Source organism: Lissotriton helveticus, chromosome 2_1 (genome assembly GCF_964261635.1).
Source record: "Lissotriton helveticus chromosome 2_1, aLisHel1.1, whole genome shotgun sequence".
Lineage (NCBI taxonomy): Eukaryota > Metazoa > Chordata > Amphibia > Caudata > Salamandridae > Lissotriton > Lissotriton helveticus.
Genome location: NC_136059.1, coordinates 372,741,617 through 372,761,706, shown reverse-complemented (window position 1 = coordinate 372,761,706; position 20,090 = coordinate 372,741,617). Strand labels below are relative to the sequence as shown.

At 46.0% G+C, this 20,090-nt stretch overlaps 1 protein-coding gene across 3 annotated transcripts in view; it reads left to right on the top strand.

The window, feature by feature from the left end:
• RICTOR (RPTOR independent companion of MTOR complex 2) overlaps positions 1–20,090 on the top strand; it is a 1,600,666-nt gene that overhangs the window by 153,852 nt on the left and 1,426,724 nt on the right. For all 3 annotated transcript variants that reach the window (XM_078674985.1, XM_078674984.1, XM_078674983.1), the window contains exon 5: positions 17,998–18,129. In XM_078674985.1, the coding sequence (XP_078531111.1) occupies positions 17,998–18,129 (132 nt within the window). The remainder of the gene's footprint in view (positions 1–17,997; positions 18,130–20,090) is intronic.

Genomic DNA, 20,090 nt, shown 5'->3' with positions numbered 1-20,090 from the left:
TAACAACTCAAACTCCCCACCCCCCCTCCACTCAGTAACTTTAAAATACTATGGCATATCTAGTACTACAGGGTATGGTGCGCTGTGGTATCTTGGAAGTGTACGGCGCCATCCTTACGCACGTTAATGTCAGTATATATTGCATTAGTTACACATTCGTGTTCCGCAATCATATAATTGGATCAAACAAGTACCTGGCTTCGCAGTGCACTCTCCCTTCAGGTCTTTCCATTATATCCCTTTTGATGTCCGTATCGGTCTGTGTCTGCCCTCTTAGCTCCTCACACTTTGATACCTCCACCTCCTCCCCTTGTTCTGGCTCATTGCTTACATTCTGCGCCAGGAAATATGTTACCAGGGGCCCCTAAATATCTCTGGGGCGAGATTTGATTGGTAGCAGGTCTGCCTAATTGTGTATTTTATCCTGCCAAGTAAACAGGTCTCGCACCCAATCTTTAAATGTAGGTGTCTGTCCTCTTCTCCACCTGCATGTTACCCTCCTTTTCGCAATCAGGACTCCCGGAGCTAGAAATTTCTTATGTACTGTCCGTATATCTTGTGTCAGGCCCAGGAGACCTATGAGCGGGGACATTGTAATCTGCACACCTATCATTGCTGACAGTCCTTCAAAGACCGTTTCCCAGTAAGCTTCCACTCTCGGGCACCTCCATGCCAAGTGCATGAAGTCTGCTTCTTCCCTCCCACACCGTTCACATCTGTCGTCCTCACTTAGCTGGAATCTGTGCACTTTAGCTGTGGAATGATATAGGCGATGGAGGAAATTAAAGTGTATGAGTCGTAACCTACCTCTGCTAGTGATCGCTTTCGTCTGCGTACAACTTATTTCCCACTGGTCATCCGTTAGCGGCTCTGCCAATTCCTTATCCCATTCTGCTCTAGCCCGCAGGGGCACAGGAGGGGGCAGCTCCTGACCTGTCTATACATTTTGGAGATGACATGTGTGGGGGCTCCCGTTTGCAATAGTGCGTATAGTGGCGCAAACGTGTCGGGTTCCGCCGGGAATGCCTGGGTAACTGCTTTCATGCTCTGCCTAAGTCGGGTGTTCAGGAATGTGTCCATAATTGTGGGCGTGTGTCCTCCAAAAAACTGCTCTTTATTGCAAAATTGTCCCTCCATGTATAGGTCCCCCAAGTGGTGTACTGTAGTTTAACCCCTCACATGTAACCTGCAACATTGGATTGCGCAGTAGCGACATCTTGGGGGAATACATTAGAGGGGCTTCCATCTTACGCGCCATCCATCTCCAAGCCGCCACGGTACAGTCCACCGTGGATGCATCCCATCCTCGTTCCCTCACCTGTGTGAATAAATATCCATCCGGGGGCGTTGGAGCCATATATCCATCTTCTACAGCTAAGTGCACAATAAAGGGGGTGGATGTATCCAATAGACAGCAAAATGCGCCTGTGCACAGTAGTAGTATTGCTCAAAATTTGGGACATCATATCCGCCCTGATGGTATGGTAACATCAGTGTCGCTAAATTCAGCCTTGCCTGTCGCGCCCCCCATCCCCCCCCCCATATGAGCCATACCAGCTGTGTTTTGACGGTGCGGAAGAAAAAACTGGCCGGGTAGTAAGGTATGTTGATAAATATAGGAATTTCGGTAAAATCGTCATCTTAATAAGCGATATCCTTCCCGCCATCGAGAGAGGCAGCTCTTTGTCCGTGGTGACGTGTATTCCTAAATATTTAAAGTCCTCCGTCTCCCACTGCAACGGGTAGTCCAGCTGGTGCTGAGCAGCCTTACTAGTCAATGAGAATACCGCCGACGTGGTCCAATTCATTTGAACCCCCGATATAGCTCCAAATTTAGTGATTTTCCTCAACACCGGATTTAGGTTTTCCTGGGGTTTATGTAGGTATAGTGTTATATCGTCCGCATATAGGGAGATAAATAGTTGCATAGCCGGGTACACCAGGGCCCTGTTCTTATGCCTTAATTTCGCCGCCAAGGCTTCAATTGCTAGAACAGGCCCGAAGACAACGGGCATCCTTGTCTCGTGCCTCTTGAGAAAGGAAAGCTGTCCGATCTAGTACCGTTCAGTAACACCGAGGCTCGCGGACTCCTATACAGTAGCTTCACCCAATTAAGGAAGGTATATGGCATACCCATATGACTTAGTGTTTCGATTAAGTAATCCCACTCTACAGAGTCGAATGCTTTGGTGGCGTCTAGAAAGACTGCCACCGCTGTACTGTTTGGGTCTATATCTTACATGACTGCCAGCAGTGTTCTGAGATTATGGGATGTAGCTTTGTTTGGGACGAAGCCCGCCTGGTCTGGCAAAACAAGCCTCTCCATCAGGAGGTTGAGCCGGGTCGCCAGTACATTAGCAAGTATTTTAGTGTCGTAGTTTAGCAGCGATAATGGACGATAGGAATCGCAAGAGGTTGGGGGCTCTCCTGGCTTTAGTAATGAAATTATTTGGGCTTCCCTCATAGTTACTGGTAACCTCCCCTCTTCCATCGCTTCATAGTACACTGCCTTTATATCGGAGCCAGGATTGACACATATGTTTTATAAAATTCCACTGGTAGTCCGCCAGACCCCGGCGCTCGTCCTGATTTCATATGTATAATTGCTTCCGTGATCTCATTTACCTTCAGTTCCAGATTGAGGAACTTTTGCTGGGTGTCACCCAGCCACGCCAGGGCCGTGTCTTCGAAATATTGTTGCAGATCTAAGGGGGTGCCCCTCTGGGAGGTATAGAGTGTTTTGGAGTAGGTCACAAACGTGTTCAGTTGCTCCGGTAGGTTCCTATGCGTCTGTCCATTCTCATCCTGTATTTCTACAATGTAATTCACAAATTCGGAGGGTCGTACCGCATTCGCCAATGCCTTCCCTGGGTGGTCTCCGTCCGCGTATATCCGCGCCACATGAGCTTTCCCCCTAAATTTGCACTGTCAATCTGCTGCTTCTTCATACTCTGTAATTTTAGTGCGTAGTGCGGCCCTAGTGGCTCCTGCCTCGCCCCCCTCCGATAATTCCCTCTCGAGCGTTTTAAGTTCCCCTTCCAGGTTATGTAAGCTTCTACGTATTTCTTTTAGGATGCCTCTGCCTACACCAGACCTGCACTGTGACCTTGAATGCTTCCCACACTGTTGTTAAGCTGGATACCGAGTTCACATTACGCTAACAAAAAAACCTGAATTTCCTGCTCTATTTCGGCCTTAAACACCGAGGTCTTGGAGGTGCAGAGGATTGAGCCACCAGTTAAGATATGGGGAGTCGTTGACCGGGGTCCGCAGTGTAGTCATAACAGGCGAGTGATCATAATATGTGCAGGCAAGGTGGGATGTCCTCCCCACCCAGTGCGCCATGCCCACCGACACAGTACATAGTCCAGCCTGGCCCAGGACGAGTGCACCGCGGAATAGTGTGTCTCAGTTCTCTCAGTGTGGGGTGCTTGTATCTCCACGTGCCTAGCAAGTAACTGGTAGCTATGATATCCTTTAATGTCCGCTGCGTGTTGGTGTAATGCATGGGACTGATGCGCGATCTGTCCTTCATTGGGTCTGCAAATGTATTGAAGTCTCCCCCCCAAATTACGTAAGTTTTGCCAGTCGTCTGTATCCTGCCCCACACCTCGAGTAAGGCGTGTGTGTTGTCTGTTTGGGCCATAGTAGTTGGCAATCATTACGTCATGGGAATTCAGTCTCCCCCAGAGCAGACAGTATCTTCCATTTACATCGGTTTCCAAGCCTCCCTGCACAAACTGCACCCCTCTTCTAACAAGAATTGCCACTCCTCTAGAATACCTGGAGTATGATGCGAAACAGTGATGGGATGCCCACTTTGCTGCGAATTGGGGCAGGTTCCTCGGGGCCAGGTGGGTTTCTTGCAACATGGCCACCTGGACATGGTGTCTATCTAAATACCTGAGTACCTATCTCCTTTTCCTTGGGTCGTTCAGTCCACGTACATTCCAAGATAAAACTGTAATCTCTTTTACAGCATTTTCACCATCATCCATTGTCCCAACTCCTGTCTATGCCTAGTACGTGCATGCTGTTTCTATTGTTCATCCCTACAACAATAAAGTTCCCTGCATCTCCCCTTCCATCCCTCACCCACACCGGCTTCCCCAATTCGCTGGGCATGTATTGGCATACAGGATTTTTGTGCCAATAGTTTTTTCTTCACTGCGGTATATTTGCGTCTTGCCTCTTGAACCGCTTGCGTAAAATCCGGGAACAACGCCAGGGTAGTGTTCTCATATCGCACTTGTTTCTTTTCCTGGGCCAAACGTAACACTGTGTCCCTATCCCGATAGTTAAAAACACACACTATTACAGGTGGGCGGTGCTCCCGGTGGCGGACGCGCCGCTAATAAGTGGTGAGCCCTCTCCACAATAAAGTGGGCCAAAAAGGCTTCCCTGCCAAACAGTTCGATAACCAGCTTTACCATGAAGTACTCCATTCAGCCCGCGTTGGTTGATTCCGCCAGCCCTAGGTCTCGAACATTATTTCTCCGGGACCACGCCTCCAAATCTTCGTTCTTATCTGCTATCCCTTTCAGCAGTTTGTCCATTTGGAGAACTTGTTCTCTTGTCGCCACTGCTCCATCCTCCAGTTCCGACACCCTAGTTTCAGCCTCTTTGATTCTCTTCACCGCAGAGTGCATTCTGGTGTTCATGTTATCTATTTTAGCATCAATAGATGTGAGGCTTTGTTTCATGCCTAGCAGGGTTGCTTTTCAGTCATCATCTTGGTGCTCCCCTGTGCTCGTGTCTCTCTGTTTCACCGAGCTCGATCTCGATCTCTGCCCTCTGCGGGGGGTCAAACAAAAGCTTGGCTTGTTTAGCCTCTGTGCGCCCCATGCTGATGGTGCCTTGTCTCTCTATGAACAGGACGTAGTATCAGTGTGCACACACCCTCCTGGCTCGCTGTTGTCCCCTTACCACCGTCTCCAGAGACTAGTTGTGTTTCCTGTTCCTGCTGTTCGTGGGTCCTGCTGGCCACGTTATCTCTTTGTGTCCCTCGTACACCCTGTTACTCTGTGTGTCCTGCCTCCGTTATTCAGCCACGCTCTGTTCAGGGTTGTGTGGGCCTACAACTTGGTCAGATCTGGAAGTCTCTTCGCACGGCTCCCTCCTGTCCTGTCAGGTTTGCTTCTGAGGTCTGGGGGCTGGCGGTGCAACATTGGGTGGTCCTCACTCTCTTGCACCCCCCACGCTGTGCGAGTCTCTAGCCTCGGGCTCACACTAGCTCCCACCGGATTGTGGACTCTGCCATAAAATGGCAGTGCGTCAGTTTGAATTCGGTTTCCTCCTCGTGCCGCTTGCCCCGGGGCTATGTAGTCCCTGTCCCTTGTCCTGTCACTGGAACGCCATGCAGGAACCTCCAATGGCTGAGAATAGGCTCCGCGCTTAAGCCTCCTCCGGTCTCCTGCTATGCGCGTCAACACAAAATGGCGGCCTCCTCTTCCCTCAATGGCGCCAGTCCTGTTGCTGTACAGTGCCTTTCAGTATGCTCCCCACCCTCGCAGCACATTTCTTGGGGCTTTTATGTACCTCCACTCTTTAATATGGTCCCCCCCCCCTGCGCCGATCACGTCGTTGTCTTTCCAAGAGCGGGAGCCCGCTCCCCCTTTCCAGCAGCTCCCGCCACAGTTCCTCTCCCTACCACGTTGCAGGCGCTCGGGCAATGCACACCCAGCTGCAGCTCACCGCTACCTCAATTGCTTACGTGCGTGTGTCGTCCGAGCCCGCATCCGCAGTGGCTCGGGCTGTTATTCCCCCCGCGACTCCTCCTCCAGCTGGGCCCAGTCTCCCCCGGTCTTGCCTGATGTCCACAGCCGCCGCGTCTCTCCAGTGCTCCGCCTCCTACTTCCGCACAGAGATTCACCGGCTCCGTTCTCAGCTGTAGCTTACTCCTGAGCACTGTAAGTTGCACCACGGCAATCAGCGTTAGTCCGTCTCTCCATACAGGCGCGTTATTCAACCCAGGATTGGGGTTATGGGTGGTGTTCTGCCCGAACTGGCAGGAGCCTTACCAGCGCGCTGCCATTTTGGTTGTGCGCCCTCTAGCGCCCCTGTCATGATGGATTTTTAGGTGGTTCACATGGATAACCTACTTGGGGCGTAAATGAAAAGGTGGCAGTGGTTTATAAGAACACGGCCAGAACCTCTGTCGTGTTTGCAAAGAATGTTTTAGCAATTTGTGTATAATACAGCGTGCTCAATGCAGATATTGTGCCACCCACAATATCATTCAATACGTGATCATAAGATTCCACGCATATAACATAAACATAAATCCAATAGCAGTACACTGCACATTCAAAAATTCAAACTGCAAAGCACGCAGTCATAGGGTTTATTTTCCAAGCGTTGTAAAGTCCATATATCACAGTCTTGATCATCAGTAGATCGATTTGACAAATTGTTGACATGTAAATGTTAAAGCTGAACAGCCGACATGTATTTTGTCGCTAAATGCTAATTTTTGCAAGGCTGAACCATACAGAAAACGAGTTTGGATACAGTTACAGGGAAGATTTGTAACAGTATTAATATTGTGCCTCAAATAAGTGAACTAGAAAAGTACACTTAAAATAGTCCCATGACCGTGAGAAAAAGGGAAAAAGAAAAAATTTAAAATACAAATTAGAAAAGTCGCTAAAAAGAGAAAAGGAGAAAGTTTCACCAATCCTATCTAGTGACTAAGTTAGTGAGTATTCACACGGAAAAAAAGAACTATATTTCCATAAAGTTAAGCAAACCTATACGCAGAGAGAATTAAAATAGAATTGAGAATAAAAATAGTATAAATGGAGCTATGCATCCCCAAAGTTTAAGTGGTAAAATCACGAAGCGTCAAGAACTGAGTAGCCCTAAAGAACATAAGGTGCCCTTTGTTGAACAAAACTGTGATCAAGGTCAGGAGAAGAAAAAAGAGAAAAAACTGGTAGATAATCACCTCAAACTCAAGAAGTCTAATGGCATCTGTAAATCCACTTGGTCCACACAGTTGTGGTAAACCGTGATGAATACCAACAAGTTACACAATCCTTCCTGTAGTCATGGAAATTAAAAACGTACATGACTAATCATTCGAGAAAAAGAAAAAATCGTATGAACTTATATCTAACACCCAATCTAATTACTATCTTGCTTATCTATAGTTAAATAATCTGGAAGTTAGACACCGTGGTAATAGTAGATAATCCCTCTCATTTGCAGTACTGTCCCAAAAAATATAAAACACCTTATTTTATTTTATTTATTTCAAAGGTTTTATATTGCGCTGCGGACCCAAGAGTATCAGAGCGCTTTACAAGGGAGGTAAACATGTTACAGTGGGGTTACAAAATGCAGAAAATTCACAAGGGAATAAAATATTGCATTCAGAGTAATTTACAAGTTGAGAAGACAAAATAGAATACAATTAACAGTATGTGAAAATTTCAACAAGGGATATAGTATTGCATTAAATGAGCTAGGAAAAGAGAGGAGAATGGACAAGGTCAGAGTTGGTAAAATTAGATACCTCAATATTTGTTGAGAAGAAGTACTTTGAGTTCTTTTTTGAAAAGAGAGTATGAGGGGTTGCAGCGAAGGTCCTTGGGGAGAGTGTTCCAGATGGTAGCAGCATTACCAGAGAATGCACGGGAATGGGTCTTTTGACATTTTAGTCTGGGTGGGATTTAAAGAAGGGAGTTACTGCTCCTCAGGGACCTGGAGCAACCTGCTTTTTTTAGTTTGATTGCAAGGTATGAGGGGGTGTTTTGGTGAAGAGCTTTGTGAGTGATGCAAGCAATCTTGTAAGTGGATCTTCCTTCAACTGGGAGCCAATTGAGATTTTTGAGGACGGGGGGGGATATGTGGTCAAATCTTTTACAGTCAGAGATAAGTCGAGCTGCTAGATTGAGAACCGATTTAATCGGTGCAAGGTGGGTTTTAGAGGTGCCGGAAAGTGTTGCGTTACCATAGTCAATCCTGCAAAGGACAAGTGATTGGACAACGATTTTAAAATCATCAGCTGGAATGAAAGGTTTAATTTTCTTGAGGTGTTGAAGGGTGAAAAGAGCACCTTTGGCTGCATTTTTAATGTGGGGGGTGAGATTGAGATTCTGGTCGATGCTGTTGCCTAGGGATTTAACAGAGTTAGAAATGGAGAGGGAGCAATTTAGAGCTGTAATATCCCCGACCCAGAGTTGGATGGGAAGGGTATTGCTTTTGGGGGTGAAAAGGATAATTTCGTTTTTTTTTGGGTTCAGTTTGAGATGGTTGAGATGGAACCTGGCTTGAACTTTAGACAAGGTGTCGTTGAGGTGAAGAATGTCCTTGTGGCATTTGATCTTGTAGTATAATTGGGTGTCGTCGGCATAGAGGTGGTAATTTATTTTAGCTTGTTTGAGAATGAGGGTGAGTGGTTCCATGAAAAGATTGAAAAGGGTTGGGAATAGGATGGATCCTTGAGGGACACCGAGAGAGACAGGTTGGGGTTTAGAGAGGAAGTGGCTAAGCTTGATTTGCTGAGATCTATTTAGGAGGAATGAGGAGAACCAATTGTATACGGTGCCTTCCAAACCAAAACGATCTTTGAGTGTGTTGAGAAGCGTGGGATGGTGGACAGTATCAAATGCCGACGAGAGGTCGAGGAGGATTAGAAGCGAGGATTCACCTTTGTCAAGGGAGCGATGAATGTCATCTGTAATATTTAACATAGCAGTTTCAGTACTACATCCTTTTCTAAATCCTGATTGGAAAACATCAAGGAGGTTGAAGGCGAGGATATGGTTCTCTAATTGTGATAGGACACATTTTTCCAGCGCTTTAGAGAGGAAAGGAAGGTTAGCGATAGGGCGTAGGTTGTTAAGGTCATTGGGGTCGGCAGAGCTGTTTTTCAAGATGGGGGAGATTTGACCAAGCTGGAGGGAGGCCGGGACACAACCAGTGGACAGGGAGGAGTTGATGATATTAGTCCACATGGGGGAGATAGTAAATTTGAGATCTTGGTCCAAGTGGGCGGGAAGGGGATCTTTGGAATGGGAGGAAGGTTTGAGTTTGGTAATGATCTTGATGATCGAGGACTCTGAGACTGGACAAAATTCGCTCCATGAAGCATTGTTTTTAGTTATGAAGCTATTAGGAATGGGGTCTGGTTGAGCGAGAGCGGGGAGGGTTAGAGATGGATCGGGAGGTGAGGAAAGAGTGGACGAGAGTGAATAGGGAGTGTTAGGGAGGATGTGTTGGATGAGGGGAGGTTGTAATGAGAGGGGGAGGGAGGAGAAAGAGAGTTCGATCTTATTGACTTTATTCGAAAAGAAGCTGGCAATTTCTTTGCATTTGTCAAAAGAGGCTAATAATTTAGGAGGGCCAGTGGAGGTTTGTTTTTTAACAATGTTAAAGAGTTCTCTAGGTCGGTTTTTTGCCTGGTCGAGTTGTGACCGGAGAAAGGAGGCTTTTTCGTTGAAGATGTGTTTTTTGTATTGGGCTCTAGCAGTTCTTAGGAGAACCAGATTACCAGCGGTGGGATGATTCCTCAAAACACGTTCAGATTGTCTGAGGGACCGTTTTTCATTATTGAGTTCAGAATTGAACCAAGACTTGGGAGGGTTGTTTTTTGTTGTTTGAGTTTATTTGGAGCAATTAGATCAAGGGCTTCAAGAATAGAGTTATTATAATGGTTGGTTAAGTCGTTGGTGCTGTCAGAGAGAGGGGGGATAAGTAAGCGGGTTTTAATTGTGGATTCCAGTTCACCAGGAGGAATAAGGTGAAGGTTTCGTGTAGGTTCCTTAGGTAGGATGTTAATGGTGGTGGGGCGGTTGATGGAGCTGTTCATGGTGAAGAGGATTAGGTAGTGATCAGACCAGTCTACAGGAAGAATATTCGAGAGGGAGGTCAGATCGTTGCTAGTTATGATAGCATCGAGGGTGGAACCTTTGTTATGAGTGGGGGAATGGCGGAGTTGGGTCATGTTGGTGATGTCCATGGCATCTTTAAATAGGATGACAGCAGGGTCGTCCTTTTTGTTCCAGTGGATGTTGTAGTCACCAAGGAAGATATTCTTAGAGTCAGAGAGAGAAGCCTGGATAATACAATCAGACATCTCTTCAGTAAAGGAGGAACAATTTCCAGGGGGGTGGTAGATAGTATGCAGCTGAATGGTGGGGGAGTCGTGAATGAAGAGATCTGCGCAAAGGTATTCAAAGGATGAAGGGTCTTGTAACTGGACAGGAGAGATGTTAAGTTCAGATTTAAAAATTAGTGCAAAGCCTCCTCCTGTTTGTTCGATTCTATCTTTCTTGATGATAGAATAACCTGGGGGAATAAGCAACTTGAGGATAGGAGTGGAGGGGCGGTGAGCCAGGTTTCAGTTAGGAATGCGATGTCAATGTTTTCACTGAGAATAGTTTCTGCAATCTCAGTGGCATGGCAAGAGGCGGATCGGCAGTTGATCAACATGCAATTGAGGGGAGAGGGGTCAGGACGTCGGGTTGTGGGACAGGGGGGGATAGGTCTCAATTGTTGTGGAGGTCTAGGGGATGTTGGGAGAGGGGGAGGTCTGTTTGTTCCTAGGAGAACTGGGATAGTAGATTGATGAGTAGGGGGGGTGATGGATGAGGATGGACAGGGAGAGATGGGTAAGTTTATGGAAGGATTAAGTTCCGGGGTTATTGGGCAAGTATCAAGTTGAGGTCGGGAGGGCGTGTTGGCATTATAGGGTGGGACGGATGAGGACATTTGAGTGGGTATTGAACTGGTTGTGAAGTTATTAGTGAAGGGAGGAGTGTTGCTGTTGGTGATGTCAATTGGTGGGTGGTAAGTTGATGGGTTGAAATTGGAGTTGATGTGCGACGATGGGGAGTATTGTGAGGAGACCGGAGAGTGGGTGTGAGTTGAGGAGATGGTTTTGGTGAGGTGTGAGATAACGCTACTGAGTGAGGAGAGTTCTGAAATGAGAGACGAAAGGAGAAGTTCAATGTTAGGGGGTGATAGTTTGAGGATTGAATGCGGAGGATCAGTATTTATTTGGTATTTGGTTGAGTTGGGGTTATCTCGAGGGGGGATAAAGTGAGGGTTACAGGGTGGAAAACCAGGAGGGGGAGTAGGGTGGAATTATAATGTGGGGTAGGATACATTTTTGAGAGTGGGTGAGTATAGGATGAAGAAGTAGGAGTGGCAATCATTTTGGGTTGACAGATTGGAGGAAGTGTTGTAGGGGCATTGGGAATTGGCGTAACTGGTAGAGTGTGGTTTGTTGAAGATAGTAAGGGGGAGTGGGGTAGGGTTTGGGGAAGTGTGGGAGATAAGGGAGTTTTGGAGATGCATGAGCACGGTGGGAAGGGATGAAGTGAGTCCGGTGGAGAGGAATGGAGGTACGTAACCGAGAGTGTATTATTGGAAAAGGGGGATATCAGGGGGTAGGAGGAAGAGGGAGAAGTGATGTGGGGGCCAAGGGGAGGGATAAACATAGAAGGGAGAGTGTTGATAGAATCTGGGGAGACCAGGGGGTAATTGGGGTTGGCTGGAGGTAACATTGGGGGGTTGAGTGGTGTGGAGGAAGGCGTATGAATGATGGAGAGCAGATCGAAACGAGAGGAGTATGTAGTAGAGTATAGAGGGTTCAGGGTTAGAGGGGGGGCAAGAGTAGGCATGAGTGTGACGGGGATCATGCAATGTGGAGGATTCATGAGAGGAGAGGAGAGGATCATTGGTGGAGGCGGGTGGAAGGGAGATAGGTCTGTTAGGAGGCTGGGAGATAAGGGAGTCATAACAGGTTATAATATCGAGGGCGAGGGAGGTCATTAGAGATTGGGTATGCTCAGATGGATTGCTTGAAGAGGGGGCGGGGGAGATCGTGGGGGGGATAAAGCGGGGGGTGATGGGATTCAGAAATTGTACTAGTGGAGTAGGCTGGGGAGGTCAATTGTGGTAGGGAAAGGGCGGTGGAGTTGGAAGTAGGAGAGGAGGAGGGTAAGTCAGGAAGAGGCGATGGGGTAGGAGAAATGGAGGTAGAGGAAGGTAATAAAGCTTGGGGTAATTCAGGGGTACGAGATGAGGGAGCAGGGGACATGTTGGGGGGTGGTGTGTCAGGGGGTTGGGGCGGTTGGAGGGCAGGGTTTAAGGATTGTGTGAGGGATTGGGATATAGCGCTAAAGTGTTGTTCAAAGATATAAAGGTGGTTTTTCGGACGCTTGGATGAGAATGGTTCCGGATTTGAAACTGGAGATATCTATTTCAGCCGGGAAGGAGGGAGAGGGGGAGGTGGAGAGTTTCAGGCCGTAAGGGATGTTGCGTGAATTCGAGATAGGGAGGTGCTTAAGAAATAGGCTTTTCCATTTAGATGGGCGTTTTGTGAAGAAAATGAAGTTAGTGATAAGAGAGGAGTTGAGGCTGTTGTGATGATCAGCAAATAGGGTTTCTGGGTGGAGACAGAGAAGTTTATGCTTGAAGTTTTTCTTGCGATGTTTGGAGAGATGGGAGGGGTAAAGGATGGACCAAGAGTTAGAGCCGAGTTTGGTGATGGGTGAGTTTAAGGTTGGGGGGGGGGGAATTGAGGGGGGACATGATTTGGAGAAAAGGGAAAGAGTGAAGATGCAGGACAAGGTAGAGCGTAGTAAACCTTGGAGTGAAGAATGGAGGAGGAAATAGGGGGTAGTGGGGGTCAGGTTAGGTATAGTCAGAGCAGATTAAAATAGAGAGAAGCTTATGGGAAGTTGAAGATAGAACAGTAGGTCATGGGGCGATGGATAAAAGATAGATTGTGGGGAAAGGGTTACATTCAGCTTGCAGGAGTTACAATGATAATGAATGAGGGAGAACAAACATAAGCATCAAAAGGATGAGCAGGCAATTGTAAAAAGATATACATAAAATAAATAAACAAAATATATGTCAAACATATTACATGATAAAAGAAGCATATAAGATAGTGAACATTCCAGGCGTTAAAGAATTAAAAATAAAAATGAGTATAACAAACCAGGTTAAATAAGCACCACAATAAAATAAAATATCTGAAGTCATAAAGTGCATATAATGGCATTATAAGTTGTAGGGGATAGGTCAAACGGCGGTTAAGGAGGGGTTCGGGATAAAATGTGGTATACATAGATGAAAGTTGTTAAAGAGGTTGGGTATGGTTTGAAGGCAGAATGGATAAATGGAGGGTAGAATAGAATAGAGTGACTTGTTACTCGATACGCAGGGACACATTGAGAAAATAAAGAACAGGTGTCCTGCGCTGCGTAATACCTTGAAACTACCTGCAAGGTTCTCACTAGTTTACGATTGCGTCAAAACCACCAGTATTGACAAAACCCAAGTGTCGTTATTCAGTTCATAAAATTCTAAAATGCCCGACCTTCGCACATTGGCCCTACCAATTTCATTTAGAGTCAAGCTACTTGGTGTATGTGCACCAACTATTGTATTGCAACTTACCTAATAATTAACACAAGAGCCGGGGAGACTCTCAGAACTCCGTTGCTGAGCCAGGGCCCACGTTACAAGCCCTCAGGAAGTCTGATAATCTTCCCGATAAGAATCTACAAACCGAAGATAGAACAAAAGATCTATTTAGATCCAGCGAGGAACCCCAGCCTCATCCTCTTAAGCGTCTGACAGTAAAAGCCAAACAGGTAATCAAGACCACTCACCGGATATGGTACAACTCCTGGCCTAAAATTGGGTCTTCAGCACCCGTTGCTTCGAATCCTCTCCTTAAGAGCGCCAACGGGCGTCATGTATACGTATTATGCACAACACGGCACGTTTACGTAACGCGTCACCGCCATTTTAGTAGTTTTAAAAAAAATAATATTTCATTGGAAAGAAAACAGTCATGTAATCAGTCACATTGAAAACGACACAATTGCATCAGTTCACAGAACAAGCAGGAAATTAAGTTTGCATACAATTCGTCATATGGGTCCGGCTCGGGTCATAGCCAGCTCGATTGGAACAAATATAGAGGTGAACTCTGTGTATCTCCGACAGTGTCCCCATTTCTTATCCCACTTCTTGGGGCAGCCTCTGACTTTGTACACAGTTTTCTCGGCAATCATGCAACGGTCCATCTCAGCCATCCAGCCCACCACCAGCGGCCTCCCTGGAGCGCCCCATTTCATAGCAATGGACCGCTTGGCAAGGAGGAAACCCAGCGCAACCCATTGTGGTTCCGGTTCATTCAGGTCATTAGGTCCCCACATATTAAGGACACACTCCTTCGGCGATTGGGGGACTGTCTTACCCAGGTAACTACCCATCTTACGAATAGTTCCACCCCAGAAGTGTTGGATTACCGGGCAGTCCCATAGGATGTGATAGAAGGTGCCAGTTGAGCCGCAGCCTCTCAGACAGGAATCGTCAGGGCGTTTACCAATTTTGGCCAGTGTTGAAGCCGACATGAAGGCTCTATGTAGGACCTTCAGTTGGATCAGTCGGAAGCGGTGGGAAATAGCTGCCTCCCTAGGGGACATTAGGGCCGTCTGCCATTCCTCATCATCCAAAGGACCCAAGTCGTCATTTTAGTAGTTTAATGTATACTTCACAACTTCAAAAACTGCAACGTTATCCAATGAAAAGAGTGGCAATTTGTCTGTAAGCCTTATTCTAGTTAAAGCAAACACCATTCTCCTTTGTCAACAGAATGTAAAGCCCTCCATAAACTTGCACCTTACTGTCTTTAAATTAGCCACCTAGAATTTTGACTGAAGTAAACAAAATCAAGCCAGTACTGACTTGAGGTTCTGTGAGGCTCCCTGAACATAATCCTGTACTCTTCAGTGGTGAGTCCAAAGCCCCCAATCAGGGAGGGTATCCTTGATAAAATCATAGGACTCTGCACTTTCCTCATTCAGTGTCAGGAGTCTATCTCTGCACTTGCCTGAGAAAAGCTTCCAGAGTCGAGAGCCCTCTGAAAGGCTGTAAACCATTTTGTGATATCATCACCCTCAACATATTTGGGACAATCCCTTTGGGGATTTTGGGAGCAAAAGCTTCCTCTCTCTATTTATCTTATTGCTGCCACCATTTATTGGTGCTAGACCCATCTCAGCCCTTTCTCTTTCTATAGTCAGGATTTTGGCCGCAAGGGCTACTCTTCTGGCTACTCTTGGTCTGGATCCTCTAGTTTTTCTAGGGGCCAGGCCTACCTCCGGGTACAGTTTTACAGAAGATGTTTCTATTGTTTTCCTCTTCCCTTTTTGGTACTGGAAGGGGAGCTATCCCCTTGAGTATTGTTGTCAGTCTCAACTTCACTGACTGGGTCATCCTCAATATTGTCAGTGTTTTCTTCTTGCCTGGGCTCTGTCAAACTCTGCAAGCAATACCTTGAGTTGTGCCTTGGTTGGTTTAGGCCCAACTCTAATTTTGCAAGCCTTACAGAGATTCTTCAACTGCTTCAATTTAAGTTGCATGGGGACTTTATCACAAGGCCCTAACAGTTAAGATTAACAAGCATTGGCATAGCCAATAGGTCTCGCCTTTGGGACCTTATAAGTGTTAAGCCATCTAACAGTTGATGTTGTTGCACCAAGGATACTGTACTGTATAACTAAATACTTGTAAGGTTCCAAAAGCAAGACCTATTGGCTATGCCAATGCTTGTTATTTCTTGTGGTTGGTGCTCAACAAAATCAGCAAAAATTTTTGCTGCTATAGCTTTACAGCATTGGCAAAAATAATTGGCAACTCAAATAGGTCCTGAAGTGGAGACCTATTGACTTTTCGTCACTGCTTTAGTACAAGTCAATCAGTGCAAATGCTGTCCTTCTTCGGTCGTTGTTGAGAAAATTGGCCAGAACAATTGTAAATGCAATGATATAACCCATGCTGCACTTTAATGGATCTTTAGAATCTAACATTGATTCCGTCTGACCAGGAATACATTGTGTTCTCCACCTGCTACATCAGCAGTACCATCACATTTGAACATCCAGGAAACCAAGTTATTTTGCACATTTTAGGGACTTACAGGAGTGCCAAAGTGCGTGCCAATGTATTACATTTGACCTTGTTTTAAGGGAAAGAGCACAAAATCCAGTGCCTGTGTTAAAAAGAGGGTGTGACCACGACAAAAAGGGGCACATTCTCTTATGGAATACACAAATCTGAGTGATGCTGAGCTGGTAAAAAACAGGTGCCATCCTGAAAGAGCTACTTTAAAGTGTCTCTCATTTTACCTTGTTTTAAGGGAAAGAACACTGGCACTCACCTGGTTAGCAGTGACCCAGTGCACTTCAGTTGAAAAACACCAGTGCTAGTGTCAAAAAGGGTGTGTGCCCACGACAGAAAGGGGCACATTCTTTTATGGAATACACACATCTGAGTGATGCTGAGCTGGTCCAAACTAGTGCCATCCTGAAAGAACTACTTTAGAGTGTCTCTCAGTATCTAGACATGAACGATGCAGCAGTAAATCCAAAGAAGATGAAAGCAGTCAATCCAAAGAAGATGAAAGCAGTTCTCTTTAGACAAATTTGCAGTTGTCTATATGAAGAAGGGTAGGTTGATGAAACTTCATGCAGTGTGAAAACATACTTTTCTTCCTCCTTTTTCATGCCAACGTGAAAGCTCAGTGCATCAAAATCACAGATATACATTGGTTCCTTGGAATGAGAGTGTGCAAAATTTGCAAAGTTGTCTTTTCCCAATTTTGTGAAGTATTTTGTTTAAATAAAAAAAAAACTATGGTCTCTTCATGAATTTAAGGAAATTTAAAGAAAGAATTTTTTTTTAAATATTTGCTGTTGTGGCCTTTGTTCTTCAGAAGCCTTTTGCAGATAATATTGTACATGAAACCTTGTTGAAGTGTAATTTCTCAACTACTAATTTTCTGACTTGGGCAGAGTTGTAGTTACACGTGCATAGCTTGCTATGCCTGATATGTATATCATAAGAGGTTATGAAAACATACCTCCTTTTCCCAAAGTAATGTTCGAATATGCTTTAGACACAGGTTTGTGTAAAACAATTTGGGAATAATAGCACATCAACACAAATCTACCTTATATCCAAAGGCTCGTTGAAATAGGCTCAGCTGTGGCAGAAGGTAAGATATTAGAGTGCTTGGGTAAGCAAGCATTTTTATAAAGCTACTTAAGGCTGGGCAGCATATGTATTTCTGTACGAGAAAGTTTCTGGTTAATAACTTTCTTTTGACTAAATTAAGACCTAATCCCAACAACAAATAAATCGCATCATTTCATAAATTATTGGGTGGTTATCATGCAATGACTGAGTGTAGATTATGTATGCCTTCGAAACACGCCAGCATTAATTACATTTGTAATGATGTTGTTTAGATATATTTATGTGTCAATTGTCCATACATTTTGCATTGACATGTCTAACTATTTTGGAGTATAAGGACTGTAGACCTCTCACTCCCCCAATTTTGGAAATTTCCAATAACCTAAACTACTTATAATGTTTTTATCTAGCAGAATAAAAGAGCATCATCCTACTTTGAAATGTTCTTGCACAGGTTTGAATTTTCATGCAGCAGCAAATTGAGTTAGTGCCTGTGAAAAGGCCATCTGGAATGGGTGCAGGCACCATAAATCGACTGAAGGAAGTAATTATTAATGTACTTAGTTGTTTTGAAGGGGAGTGACTGTCAATCTTGATCCTTTTCCACCTTGCTACTCCATGTAATTTTGAAAGATGTTGAATTAGGCCATACACATCCTCATGAATGCATTACGCTGAGTGTATTTGTTTTATGGACTGTATTGGGGTTAATAGAGAATTATTGTGTGGTCTCACCTTGTGTTCAGCATATCAAACAAATGTATTTCAAGAAGATTCAAAGTTGAGAGCTGTACTAATAGCATGGGTCATAGCAGTCAGATCATGCCTTCAGTGGAGCCTGTATGCAGTGGAATGTGAGGCAGAGATGCTGCTAGGTAATGATGTAACATGTTATACAAGTAGCTTTCAAGATATAAAGTTACAAAACATTGATTGCCTTGATTTATTTTATGCTATTGTGATAAAACTGTTTTTTTCCTTCTGCAGTCTACGATTGGCTTTATTAAATGAAGCAAAAGAAGTGCGTGCAGCAGGGCTTCGTGCACTTAGATACCTTATACGAGACTCCAGTATTTTGCAGAAGGTGCTAAGACTGAAAGTAGATTATTTGATTGCCAGGTAACTTTTTTTATTTTTTTATTAAAGTCTTCATTATGCACACTGAATGACTGTGAAGAAGTTTGATACTCTGGCTGAAGCCAGCATTTTGATGATCTGTGTAAGAAAGAGGCTCTGTATATACTGGTGTGTACAGTGTGCACAAAGTCCACAGTCCCCAGAGGTTTGGCAGAGACTAAAGTTAGATATAACCTTACTCTCTAAAGTGGTAGCTTGGTCGAGCAGTAAGGCAGTATCAGAGGACAGTGTAAAGCATTTGTTGTATACACTCAGTCAGCAAATGACAACCGACAACTTCCGGCATGGGCCGCCGTTGTTGATCGACTGGGGCACGGGAGACGTGGGCACTTGAGTCCCCGGGGTCGCCGTTTCGTAGACCCGAATCCGAGACTGGCACAGCTGCGGTCCCAGGCGGCCCCCGGACCCAGGAGTTCGCCGTACGTGCACCGCTTGACCTCTGCCACAAGTTGCCGGGCTCGGGGGTCAGGAGGGTAGCCAGGATAGTCGGGCCGGTGGACGGACTCGGCGGAGCAGAGTGTCTACGCGGCCATCTTGGGTCGCTGCGTAGCTCCTCCCCCCATACAATGGATTCCTATGGAAGGAAATTCAAGTTACTGGTAAGTACGGTTAACATTACTTTTCAGGGTCAGTGCTGGGCTAAAAGATGCAACACTGTGTTCTCTCCTGATAACAGCTGAGTAAATCGGAATTCGTTGTTCAGCTGATTTTAGGTGAATATTCTGAGGAAGGAAGGTTCAGGGTACCCCTAAATACTAAATTTAGGGGCTTTACAGGTAGGAAAGGGCATGGACCAATAACGTTCCTGTCCTGAGGTGAGTACACCCCATATCCTGCTCCTCTCCTGTGGGAGGGGGGCAGGATCCTATCTCCGATTGTTTACAACAAGGGGTGGTGAGGGACAGAGTCTCTGAATTAACCACTTGGCTGCTAAGGCACCTCTGGCCCCTCAATGTAATTTCCATTGAAATCAATGGAAACTCCATGACGAGTTACCCTTGTCATTAGCACTGAAGGGGTTAAGCAGAATACTCTCACCCAGTCAAGAGATCAGGGCTAGATCCAACACCGTTTTTTAGCTCACTGCACCATCCCAGTTTCAGAACCTGGCTGTATGCAAATTTGTCTGTTCCTGTCCCAGTGCATGATGGGAACAGGGCAAACCAAACTACAAAAGCCAATTCTTACACTGGGAAGGAAACAAGCTTCCGGGGACCGGTTTCTGGCATTACAGCCGTCTTCGGCCCGGCTTGCTTGAATCCTGATGGTGCAATGAGCAAGGGACTCATGTCTGAGTATACCCTTCCACGCTTAGGGTGGACAAAATTATTTACAACAAGGGGTGGTGAGGGACAGAGTCTCTGAATTAAGCAGAATACTCTCACCCAGTCAAGAGATCAGGGCTAGATCCAACACCGTTTTTTAGCTCACTGCACCATCCCAGTTTCAGAACCTGGCTGTATGCAAATTTGTCTGTTCCTGTCCCAGTGCATGATGGGAACAGGGCAAACCAAACTACAAAAGCCAATTCTTACACTGGGAAGGAAACAAGCTTCCGGGGACCGGTTTCTGGCATTACAGCCGTCTTCGGCCCGATTGGCAGGGCTCCCCATCCTCAAGATGGCTGGAGCCCAGAGTTGTGCTTCACCTCACCTCTGCCACCTGAGGGGTGGAGTTGACACAGGCTGGCACTCCCTCTTTCCTCACGTAGGGTTTCCCGCCAGTCTTCCCGCCAGAGTGGAGGTCAGAACCGGTGGGTGCCAGTACAGCAAGTGGCCTGGAGAAGCTCACAAAGGCTTCCCCCTGCCCATCCTGGGGGAGGAGACCTAGCACCTCGCCCAGGCTGTGCATTGCTGCTGGCTTGGAGAGCGGGGGCTCTCCACCCAGGGGTCCAGCAACATGTCTGCTTTGTGGCAGCCTAGGCCGCCTCTCGGACAAGATGT